Source organism: Martes martes (assembly GCF_963455335.1).
Source record: "Martes martes genome assembly, chromosome: 3".
In the NCBI taxonomy this organism is placed as follows: domain Eukaryota; kingdom Metazoa; phylum Chordata; class Mammalia; order Carnivora; family Mustelidae; genus Martes; species Martes martes.
In genome coordinates, this window is record NC_137890.1 from 58,353,139 (window position 1) to 58,365,985 (window position 12,847).

The 12,847-nt window shown below is 34.7% G+C and overlaps 1 protein-coding gene across 1 annotated transcript in view; it reads left to right on the forward strand.

Moving 5' to 3' along the window:
- Positions 1-12,847, forward strand: part of RB1 (RB transcriptional corepressor 1) — a 164,878-nt gene that overhangs the window by 46,749 nt on the left and 105,282 nt on the right. The window contains exons 5-9 of the mRNA XM_080799855.1: positions 3,382-3,420; positions 4,400-4,467; positions 7,710-7,820; positions 10,165-10,307; positions 12,462-12,539. Of these exons, the coding sequence (XP_080655981.1) occupies positions 3,382-3,420; positions 4,400-4,467; positions 7,710-7,820; positions 10,165-10,307; positions 12,462-12,539 (439 nt within the window). The remainder of the gene's footprint in view (positions 1-3,381; positions 3,421-4,399; positions 4,468-7,709; positions 7,821-10,164; positions 10,308-12,461; positions 12,540-12,847) is intronic.

Here is a 12,847-nt window from a genome sequence, read left to right on the forward strand (position 1 = left end):
AGCTTGGGGTCCCGGTCCTCAGTGCGCCCTCAGAGAAAAGCGCCCAACCGCCCCTGCCTCCCTGGCCTCCGGTCGCACCTGGAGGAAAGCAGTCAATTGCTGGCACTTGGAGAAAAGCGCCCGGTCGCTTCTGTCTCTGTGGCCTCCGCCCGCGCTCCAAGCCCACCCAGCCTGCGACCCGCTCAAGGTAACCCGGGGCTGAGAGCTCAGTCCCTGGCTTTGTTGCTATAGCCGGCTTCCCCTCTCTAATACCTGCGAGCTCTGTGGCACTCAGACACCCCGGGTCTTCTGTGACCCCATGGGACCTGGGGTTACACTGACCCTGCCTGGGCTTCCCCCCGGTTTAGCCTCTGGAGCGATGTCCCTCCGTGGAGCAGACTTTTAAAAGTCCCAATTTTGCGCTCCGTTGCTCCGCCACTTGCCAGGAGCCAGCCCCTGCCCCCGCGGTCTGTCTTCCCGTCGCTTTGAATTCACTTCTCCGCAGGTCCTACCTTTCAGAAAGTGATCGATTTTCTGTTTCTAGAATTGTTGCTCTTCTTCTCTTCAGTTTCCCGTTGGATTGTAGGTGTTCACAATGGTTAGATAAGCTATCTAGCTGATCTCTTGCTACCCGATTTCGTCTCAGCCTGCTACTTCTCCGCCATCTTGACTCCTCCCGAGAACTGAACATTTTTGATAACACTGTAGTAATTCTAGGTACTGATTATCCTTTCTCTTGGGGATTTCTGTTGTGGTTGTTTATTTGTTTAGTGACCTCGCTGTATTATTTCAGTGAGGTCTGTTCATTCCATAGTGTGTAGCCTCTGCTATTGCTCTTCAGTGTAGCCATTGGGTATGCAGCAGTTACTCTGAGGTGAGTCATTTTCAAGGGGTTCTCTTTGACAGTCTTGTCCCCTGATTTTTTTTTTAATTTTTTTTAGTTGTATTTATTTATTTATTTAACGGAGAGACCCAGCAGGAGAGGGAATACAAGCAGGGGAAGTGGGAGAGGGAGAAGCAGGCTTCCCACCGAGCAGGGAGCCCGATGTGGGGCTTGATCCCAAGACCTCAGGATCATGACCCAAGCTGAAGGCAGATGCTCAACGACTGAGCCACCCAGGCATTCCCTCCCACCCCCCGATCTCTTATTAATGCCTAGCTGTTACCTTCCATTAATTGCTGACTATTCTGCTGTTTTTGACAATACTCCACATTTGAAATTGTTTCACAGTCTGATCCAATTAAATTTGGCTCCCTTTGCAAGAATAGTCTTTGAGGTTAGTCTTGAGGCTTGTTCTTTTTCCAGGAGAGCCCTTCTTAGCTGTTACTTCCCCTTGTTCTCTCTTTGGTGGTCTAGAATTTAGCTTGTTGCTTTCATAGAACTGTTAGCCTCCTCTTACCTTGCTCACCACCAAAATTTCCATTGTTTTCAATAGCAATTAGCCTTGAAAGTCCCCACACTATGTTCCAAATGAAGTTAATTACCTTGGAGAGAGCTTCAGAACTCCTTTTTCTTGGGTTGCCTGGGTGGCTCAGTTGGCTAAGTGTCTGACTTCGGCTTAGGTCATGATCTCAGGGTCCTGGGATTGGGCCCTGCATAGGGCTCAGTGCTCAACTCTCCTGCCCTCTCCCTCTGCTTTCCTTCCCCTCTCCCCATTCTTGCTTTCTCTGTGTCTCTCTCTTGAATTAAAAAAAAAAAAAATTCTTATCTCTTAAGACTTGCCTCTCACCTGGCCATCATTTCTGTGCCACTGCTTGGGAGGTCAGCATGGGGACAGTGTCGTCTTCTTTTGTAATGTCACCTTTGCTTTAAGAGTATCACTGAGGGATTGCTTGAGTGGCTCAGATTGTTAAGCGGCTGACTCTTGGTTTCAGCTCAAGTCATGATCTCACAGTCATGAGATCGAGCCCCGTGGCTGGCTCTGCACTGAGTTGAGCATGGAGCTTGCCTAGGATTCTCTCTCTCTTCTCCCTCTGCCCCTGTGCATGTGCACGTTCTTGCTCTCTCTCTCTCAAATAAATAGATAAATAAATAAACTTTAAAAAAAAAAAAAAGAGGGACTCTTGGGTGGCTCAGTTGGTTAGGCATCTAACTTTCACTTGGGTCATGATCCTAGGGTCTTGGGATCAAGCCCCAAGTTGGGCTCCCTGCTCAGCAGGGAGTGTGCTTCTCCCTCTCCCACTGTGCCTATTATCTCTCTCCCTCTCTCCTGCTCTCTCTAAAATTAAAAAAAAAAAAGTATCACTGAGGAGAGGTAATAGTCTCTGGTTTTCTCAGATTGCCTTTCATGTCTGAAACCTCTGTCTTGTGAACTGGCTGGAGTAAGAGAAGTCAAGGCCCCAATATTGATCTGCTGTGCCTGGAATAGGACTTCTGCTTATATACGTGGTGGCTAAGTGGAGGATGGGAGCCCCAGACCTCTCAGCTCCTCCTGCCTGGGATAGACTTTCTACATCTCAAAGCTTTCTACATCTCAAAGCTCTACATCTCAAAGCTTAGAGGTGCTAGTAACCTTCCTTTCCCAGAGTGATGGTCCTAGGCTGGGAGCAGAGGAGAGAAGGAGTCCTGTGTCTTGGCTGCACCTGCCCAAGGTAGAGCTTTATAATGCTGAGCTGGAGAGGAGGAAGTGAGCTTTGCTTTGAATTCCACAATTTTTGTTCTTGCCAGGAGTTAGTACATTTTCTTGAAAAAATATTTCCTTTTTTGCTGTATGCCCTTAGGAGAATTTCCAGAGACTTTAAATGACTTTTTAAATAATTTCAATGAATTGTAGTTATTATACTGGGAAGCAGGTCTGCGGAGATTCTAATTCTGCCATTGTCCTAAACAAATAGGTTTTATAGTACTTTTAAGTTGAGTTATTTTAGTGAGGCTACTAGTTAAGTAAGCTTTTATGACCTATCTGGGATTCTAACTAAATCAAGATTTAATTACAAAATGTACTCTGAGTTACAAATGCACATATGAAATCCAGTCCTTTTGTAAGTAGATATTACAGCGATGTGTGAAGTGTCATGTATTGGAAAAATTTACTTTAACTTTTTAAAATAATTCTATAATTTTTAAAAAGTGTATACTTTTTAAAAAAAGATTTATTTATTATGGAGAGAGTGTGCACATGAGCAGGGGTAACGGCAGAGGGAAAGGGAGAGAATCTCAAGCAGACTCCCTATTGAGCTTAGAGCCCAGTGCGGGGCTCCATCCAGCAACCCTGAGATCAGGACCTGAGCCAAAACTCCAAAGTTGGACACTCAGCTGAGCCATCTAGGCACCCCAAAAATGTACACTTCTTGAAATAAGATGAAAAAAGCATGATAAGATTGATTTTTACATTATGAAAAAAATTTAAATGTAACTTTTAAAAAAGCCATAATGTTAATATAATTATTTCTTTGTTTTAGGACATGCGAACTTATATATTTGACACAACCCAGCACTTTGTAAGTAGTTCAGAGCAAGTTATTTTTACCTTTTTGGCGTTTTAAAAGATTTTTCTGGAAGAATCCCAAACATGTTGATAATGCCAGGGTTGGTTTGATTGATTATAGCATGCTACGTCATAAATTAAGGTCATAGATTTAAACCCTATGTAGATTATTTATCTTCTCACAAAGAAAATTGTATGGAATATGTGCCTTTTACTACAAGGAGAACCAATAGGGTGGAAGTAGATTCAGTGCAACATATCACCAGTTCTGGGAAAAATGCAAATTCACTGAGTTAATCTTTTTTGAGTGTCTGTTATTGACATTTTATGAACTTTATTAAGACCAAGAACATACTTTTCGTGTAAGAGTAAATGTGACAGTATATATTAAAATTTCCAAATTATTTTTTTAAATGTATGATACATGCTCCAACAGTATACCCATGTAAGAGCTCTAGAGGTTTTCTTTGGAAACAGAATGAGTAGTATATGAGATTTTCTGCCCCACTGACCTAGTAGTATTGAAGATGATTGATATAATGGGAAATTATGTGTTTATTCATTATATTAATCTATTCCAGTTAATATCAACAGGTTGTCGAGGCATAGTATTAAATTGGTAGAGTTGTCCAAACCTCTATTTTTCTGCTAAAGTGTTGGTTTTAATTAGAAAACAAGGAGCAGAAAAGTATTAAGTAATTGGAAACAAAGTACATCATAGTATATCACTTCTTGTGCATATTTTTAGTTTAGAATTGAAATATTAAATATTTCCTTCACAAAATATATACTGTTCTCTGGGCTAAATATAAATATCTTGGTGAAAACACTAATTGAGACAAATTGAGTTACTGTGTAAATTATGCCTTTAAAATTGATTGTATTCTCTTATGCAGTCAGTTTAAGCCTATAATTTAAAACAAGCAAAAAGAAGAGATAGTTGGAAAACTGTCAGTATAAAAATTTTTTTCTGCTTTCTATTTGTTTACTAGGATATCTACTGAAATAAACTCTGTGTTGGTGCTAAAAGTTTCTTGGATCACATTTTTACTAGCTAAAGGTAAAGTCATTGTATTTGTTACATTGTTACATGTTAATGTTTCAAATGTAATAATAATTCTTTTGGACTAGGTTCAAAATTTTTTTTTCAATTTAATGTTATTCTCCCACACTTTGCAGTTCTCTGTGAGGCTTGTTAACCTGTTGACAAGTTGTTATAATTCTGGCACTGGAAGCAAATTTGGAAATGTCTCATTTCATTTCTGTGTGTAGTAACCTCTTATCCTTCTTCCTTTCTTTTTTTTTTTAAAGAATAATGTTACTATTTTTATAAAAATGGTACACATTCATGATACAGAATTCAAATAATACAGCAAATGGAAAGAAAAATGTAGAAAAATTATGCAAAACCTACCCATAAATAAATAATCATTAAAATTATGTGATTGTCATTCCAGATACATTTTTGAGCATAGAATCTGATAAAAAAGAATGGAATTGTGTGCATCCACAAACAGATCTAATTTTTAAAAATAAGATCATATTACAGTGCAACATGTAGACATACAAATTAATTTTACTCAAACTTTACAGAAGAAAATAAACAAGAGAAATGGGAGGAATTGCTTAAATTTATATAAATGTTTTGTCACTTAAGCAGTATTATTTCCTAAAATATTTCTCTAAGATTATGAAAAAGCACTATTAAAAAATAAAGGTTAGAATCTTTATTTTACTTAACTTTGTGTTAGGTAATTTGAGGTTCAGTACCTTAACTAGATTATCTCTTGATTTTTATTATTCCATATTAGTCTTTCTTACAACACTATATCTCTTTTTAAACTGAAGGTTTTGCTCTTCGTATCAAAGACATCTTAACACACTACATTTTAAAATATTATTCTAGGGGTGCCTGGGTGGCTAAGGGGGTTAAAGCCTCTGTCTTCGGCTGAGGTCATGATCTCAGGGTCCTGGGATCAAGCCCCACATCGGGCTCTCTGCTCAGTGGGGAGCCTGCTTCCCCCCGCCTCTCTCTGCCTCCCTCTCTGCCTACTTGTGATCTGTCAAATAAATAAATATTTAAAAAATATTATTCTATTCAAGTAGGTATTATTTTTATTCTGTTATGTTTCAGGAACTTAACCGTCTTTAAAAAAATTTTTTTTTCAAGATTTTATTTGACAGGGAGAGATAACACAAGTAGGGGGAGCAGCAAGCAGAGGGAAAGGGAGAAGCAGGCTCCTTGCTGAGCAGGCAACCTGATGTGAGGCTTGATCCCGGCACCCCTGGGATCATGATGTGAGCCAAGGGCAGATCCTTAACCAACTGAGCCACCCAGGTGCCCCAGGAACTTAATTATCTTATGTTGAATTGTTTTTGTCCTCCTTCATATTCACTTTCTTTTTTTGTATTATTCTGATCTTTGGTCTTTTTCTTATGTATTAACTATTTTTGGCTCAAGCCTTTCTTCTCTTTTGAGCTAACCTATGTTTGTAATGGTGTTATTTGGTCCTTACTTTTTCCTTAGCTTTTTATTGTTGTTGTTTTTATATAATTTGTTTTTTATTTCTTAGTGCAAGAAGTCACAGGGCATTTTCTTTTTATAAATTATCTTCTAGATCGGGTTCTCTATCTGACTTTTCCCCTTCTTACGTAGTGACTCTGTTTTTTCTTTTCCTTTTCAGTAGTATGTTTGCATAATCTCTGTGCTTCTCATTCTCTATCCCCTCCCCATGTTACTAAGACTTTATGTGGGCAACCCTGACCTGGTGTTCTGCTTTCTTTGATGTGGTTGTTGTGTGATGTTCTGTTTTCTCTGATGTGGTATGAATAAATCTCTTTTTACTCTCCTTGCATTTTATCTTTGGCTAATTGTGTTCCCCAAAGAGCTACAATATGAATACAGGCTTTTTATTTTACTTATTTTTAGTTAGGGGGTGAGGGAGAAAGTGGAGAATTCATCTGGAATGATACAAGTCTTTGTCCTTCTGAGATTTTTGTTAGAATGAATTCTAAAATAGAACACTTATAGTGGTAAATACATCCTGTTTCCATAATGGGATTGTGTTGGGATTCATTTTGGTCCCCAATTCAGCATAGCACACCAGAATCTCTGTGTTTATCAGAAAGTTAGCTATCAAAAAAATAAAAACAAAACAAAACAAAGCAAACCCCCCCAGAAAAAATAACAAAAAAAGAAAATTAGCTTTTGTTTATTTCCTGTGTTTTACCCTTACCCCATCATCAGCGATTTCTCCTCCCTCCAACTCAGAAGAGGTGGAGAGGGATACTCTCAGTCAGTATCTCTCAAATTTGTTGTTGGTACTGACACTTAACCAGTACAGTTTTTCCTTTTATTTTATTGGGTATTGGAAGAGAATTGTTTGATCTGACTCTATCCTACTGATTTTAACTGTAAGTCCTTGATACCATTCTTTACTTGTATGATGTTTCTTAATTACTTCTAAGTCTGTTACAAACATATGTTTGCACTATACCTATGAGTCTAAAAAATCTTCCTGATGCAGAGTTATTTGCTTTCTCACATAGTTTCTATACATTTAATATTTGTTGGGATTATTAATGGTTTAGCAGGCAGATACCAAGAAGATAGAAAGTGAGCCAAATTAAACTTTGAGAACAACAAGCAAATATATCATAGCTATATTTGATTATGATTTGTATAGCTACACTATTTTTTTCTCAGATATTTATTATATGCATTTATATCCTCACAACACTCCAGTTATATATTTACTGTACTAACTTTTTAAGATTTTATGCTAAATAATTACTTTATAGATGACTGTTCAGTTATATATTAATTTTGTTATTAATGGCTTTGGTTATGGTAATATTTTGGAGGGGGGTTAAAGTTGAAAACATATGAATTTTCATAAATAAGTAGAGTTAAAGATTACCATGTAGCATACTTCAAAATTACTTTCAGAAGTAATAAATTCTGTAGCTCTTACCAAAACCAGAAACAAGTTTAAAAAAGCAACAAATAAAATGAATTTAGACATAGGGAATGAACTATAATAATAATTGCTAGATGTCAAATTCTCATGGTAGACTTATACTTCACTGATTTCATAACTTCATGTACTTTTATTTATACTTTTATGTATTTCAAATCTGACATTTTGCAAGATGGAAAAAATTTTAAGTTCTTTAACATGCCTTTATTCTTGAATAAATCAGTATATGCATATGCCCATACTCACAATATTCCCTGATTTAAAGATCTCAGTCTCAGTCTCTGATCTGTTACTTTACATTGTAAACCTATTTTATTTTCAGGGGAAGTGTTACAAATGGAGGATGATCTCGTCATCTCATTCCAGTTAATGCTATGTGTCCTTGACTATTTTATTAAACTCTCACCTCCTGCATTGCTTAAAGAACCGTATAGTAAGTATTTTAAATAATTTATGCATCTTCTATACCATTACTCAACAGTTATTTATTTAATGAATCAAACATGTTCTAGAGCTGAAGGAATGATAAAAAAATAAATCAGACGTGGACTCTGCCCTCAAGCAGTATAGGATATAGAAGTAGAGATAAGACAAGTAAGCAAATAAGCAGTATATGGCCATTTTCTAAGTGGTCTGGGCCAAAATACGGTAAATGCTATGAGAGTTCAGGAAGTGAGAAAGATTTTCAGCTGGGAAAGACCAAGGAAGACCATATAAAAGAGGTGGATTTGAACTGAGTGTTGAAGAGTAGATAGCATTTGAGTGTTTGGGGAAGTTAGAGTAGGATATTTCTGGTAGAGAGAAAGTTAGGAGGTAAGGAACAGATATGAATGAAACTTGTTGAGAAAGACTGGCCCATTTTGCTGGAGAAGATCACCTAATTTGTATTATTGGATGCTATGATTATTATGTGACTCATTTTTTTTTTTGTATATGAATTGTAATTGCTCTACCTCAAGGGGTGATGTGGTTGGAAGTATTCTTAAATGAAAGTAACCATTTCTAAAAAAAATTAAACATAAAAAATAAAATAACTTGCTGAAATAGACAGCATTAAGCAAAGACAAATATATTCCTCTGAGAATGGAATTGCTTCTTTTGGTGGCATCAAGAGTAGGATATCAAAATCACTTATTATATCACAGAAAAATGTAAACTTAACTAAGGCTGAATTGATTCATTGGTCCTAAAATGATTAAAGAATGAATAATACTAAAAATAATAGAGGACAGATCAAAACATGGAAGTCTCAGTGTTGGAAGTGCCTGAAAAGCAGAAGCCTAATTAATCTTTTTGAACAATAACTTCATGGAAAATGGAGCTAGGAGCAGAATTTCGAAAACGTGTTGAACATGGTTTGACAGAAAAAGGTCACAAGCAGAAACCACCTACAGAACAGGAGAAAAGAAATAGAAAACAAATATATTAAAAAAAATTCTGAATCTGTAAAGATTATATATAAAGATTTTTTCTTCACTTTTTTCCATGTTACAAGTTTAATAAATTGATGTAGGATGTTAATTAGGTTGACAGGTATTGTTCTTTTGAATTATTGGAAAGTACATTTTAATTCTCTAAGTGGTGTGTTAAAGAGAAACCAGGATGAGGTGCTAAATTGACTGAGTAAGGTAAACTTATAATTAACTTTTTATTATGGAGAATTTAAAGTGACTACAGAAGTAGACGGTAGTATAATAAGCCCCCTGTACTTAAATTACCTACCTTCAGCATATAACTTATGGTCAGTCTGTAGCCCCATCTGCTGCCTAGTTGCATCAACTATATTATTTTGAAATACATCTTTGCATACCATTTCATCCTTATAAATTTTAATATGTGTCTCTAAATATAGTTTTTTAAAAAGCATAATGACTACCATTGTCACACCTAAAAATCACTTCATAGTTTCCTAACCTACCACCAAGTATCTAGTAAGTGTTCAGACTTTCAATTGTCTAATAAAAGTGATTTTAAAACTTTTTTACAGGTTGGCTAAATCAGAATCTGAGTAAGATCTATACCTTATGATTGGTTGATACACTTTTGAGACTTTTAAAAAATTTCCTTCTCCATTTGTCTTTTTTTCCTTATAATTTATTCATTAAATAATAGGTGGTTTATTCTGTGGGGTTTCTCGTGGTTTAATTTTTTCTGATTGCATCCTGTTGTATAGTTTAACATGTTTCTGTATTCTCTCAGTTTCCTGTAAATTGTTGGTCAGCCCTGGAGGCAGTTAATACTTTTCATACTTAGTCATCTATTATCTCTTTAATAGCTGAATTCATTTTCAGTTTGAATTGGGAATGTTCAAAATAATACAGGAGATTTTTTAAAAAATCATCCTTTATCACATAATATTTAAATACTTTTTTTTAAAAAAGAATTATTTACTATGGTATTTGCTCAAACTTTTAAAATTTATTTAATTTTATACCATGTCTAGCAATTGAGTCCATAATTTTTTTTACTTTTTTAAGACTCTTTAAGATAGAAAACATTTTTTCCCCTTACAGACTCAGTAGGATACATTTAAAATTAGTTTATAAGTTGGCTATTTCTCTTGCCTTCTCTATATTTGCCTAATAACAAAAACTATTATCAGTACACAACTTAAAATAGTCAATAAATAGATGAAACTGTTAGCCTTTTCATGAAGCCTAGTAAATAAAAGTAGCAGAATGTTACTAAGATTATTTTTGATCTCCCAAGTTAGAATACTTCATTATTTTATACAGTGGAATGTGCAATTGTTCTTATCTAATTTACCATTTTTACAGAAACAGCTGTAATACCTTTTAATGGTTCACCTCGAACACCAAGGCGAGGTCAGAACAGGAGTGCACGGATAGCAAAACAACTAGAAAATGATACAAGAATTATTGAAGTTCTCTGTAAAGAACATGAATGTAATATAGATGAGGTAATTTAACTTCATGATTTCTTTAAAATGAAGTAGATTTAGATGTAAGTTCTTCCTAACAGTATATACTTCTTTCATGACAAGCTTGCTTTTGTACTTAGTGCTAATTCTTTTGCAGCAAAATATTTAGAAAAAATTTATTTTTCATGTTCAGTTACTTTGATTTTAAAGAGAGTAGCTCCCTTACTCAGGAATCACTGAAAAGGTACATCTTTATGGCAATAGGTTTCAAACGAATTTGTTCTTTGATTCCTCTGTGGTTACTGATAACTCCTAATGTTTTAAAATACCCTGCTAAGATACCCTTGTGTTTTGGTTTGATGATAAGTAATATTAGCATTAGATTTCTGTTCAGCCTATATGCTCTTTCCAAATATTACACTAGATGTTAATCGCTGGTAGAGAATACACATGAACACCCTGGAATTGTTTATCTTGCTCATAGAATCCGGAGTGTTGGAATTGGAAGGAGTCTTAGGAATAATGTACTCATCCTCCTTTTAGTAATGAGTAAATGAACTTCTAGATACTAATAGCTAATACTGAGAGGGCTAGACTTTGTGAAATCTGCCACCAGTTGCTCCTTCAGGTGTATGCTATTTCTCTCATGGATTGTTATGTTGTCCACAGTTCACTACCACCAGATAGCTGTATGAAATGTTGCATCTTTGAAACTTCTCTGTCATCTCTGGGAAGGAATGGAGTATGATCTCAAAATCTTGTTTAAAAAGTGTTGGAATGATTTATCAGGATATCTTAATGTTAACACTGTGGCTTTTGTCAGTTTCAATAAAGACATAGATATACACCTGTGGTTCTAGATGTATCAACCTTATACATATGTTTACTTTTTTACTTTTCTAGAATCACAAATAATCTTTACTAATAAGCTCACAGATATAGTTGATTTTTTTTTTATCCAGTCTGTTGCTAAGTCCCGCAAGATAATGAGTATACATAAATTCAGTTTTCTAATTCTTGGTTGTTAATTCTCTGGGTTTCATAACTACTTACAAAATTTCATTTCTAAAATCAGGAATAAGTCATTAAAATCTTTTTTCATTTTAAATAACTCTTTTTATAATTTAGAATCTTTATAGGAATGATTTTTAAAGTACAGCTGGTTAAAAACCATGGTAGTAATTGACATTAATTGACACTTGATTATTTAGATACAGCATTTTTGGTTATATAACTATTGGTTAGTTACATTAGTGGCTATATAATTATTGGTTAATTAACACTAAATGGTTAATTAGAAATACCTACTTTATAAATACTCCAGTTAAATGGGAGTTAGTTAGAAAACAAAATTAATAAGTTACAGAAGGCTCATTTTTGCAACTTATTTTGAAGAAGATACGAATTGATATTATTTTCATCTTAGTAAATGTAGACTTCAAGTTTGGAAAACTTAAATGAAAATAAGTAAATTGTTTAAAATTTTGTAACATATTGCAAGTGTAGACCAGGCAGGAATATGACTCCAGATTTCCTGATTACAGTCTTTATTATCCATGTTAAATAAATGTAAGGTGCTTTTGTATGAAACTACATCATTTTACAAAATATTGTTACTTGATTTTGAATTGTATTATTGGGTATTCTTTATGTGTGTGAAATTATCTTCTTGTAAAAACAAGTTATTCTGCTGAGTTTATGCTAAAATAATTGACTTGATATTTCCTAAGCTAGCTATCAGATGATGAGTATGAAGTGACCTAAAAATATGCTTTAGGGTGAAATCGGAAACAGTATACTGAAAAGAGAAGAGATGAGTCTTGACTGTCATGATAGATTGGGTTTTAATTCCAGTGCTGCCACTTCCTAGCTATGTAACTTTAGTCAAGTTGCTTAATTTTTTTGAACCATCTTTTCATCATCTGTTAAATGTAGAATATTGAAGTTGGTTTCAGTGGGTTTTCTTCTTATAAATCCTATTTCATTAATAGTTCTCTACTCCCATTCTAAGGCTTGAAATCTGCCTCACATAAATTAAAAAGAAAATACTTGAATTAGTTATAAATAATTATCATTAGGTTGAATGTAAATCATAGATCAAAGTATCAGTTAACACTTTCATTCTAGTGTTAATAGCGACAAAGATTAAGTTTTTTTATTTTAATGGCTATGTTGTAACTTTATCTTTTTCAGGTGAAAAATGTTTATTTCAAAAATTTCATACCTTTTATGAATTCTCTTGGAATTGTAGCTTCTAATGGACTTCCAGAGGTAATCTGAAAGAAAACTTAATTGGTAGACGTTAATGTATTTTGGGACTTTGGGGAGGGAAGAGTAGCTGTCTAATTTCTTAAAATTACTTTTTATTAAATATTTTTTGCCCAAGGAAAGAAAGCTAAGTAGAATTTTGGTGAACCAGCTTTATATAAGTAATAGAAAAACCTTTTGAATATATATTCAGATGTATAAATAAGCAGCATTTGTAATTTGCACTAAAAATTGATTTTTACTGAAATTTTTCAAAAATCAAATTGTAGGCTTTTGAATTTCTGAGTGCCATTATATTTAAGTATAACTAA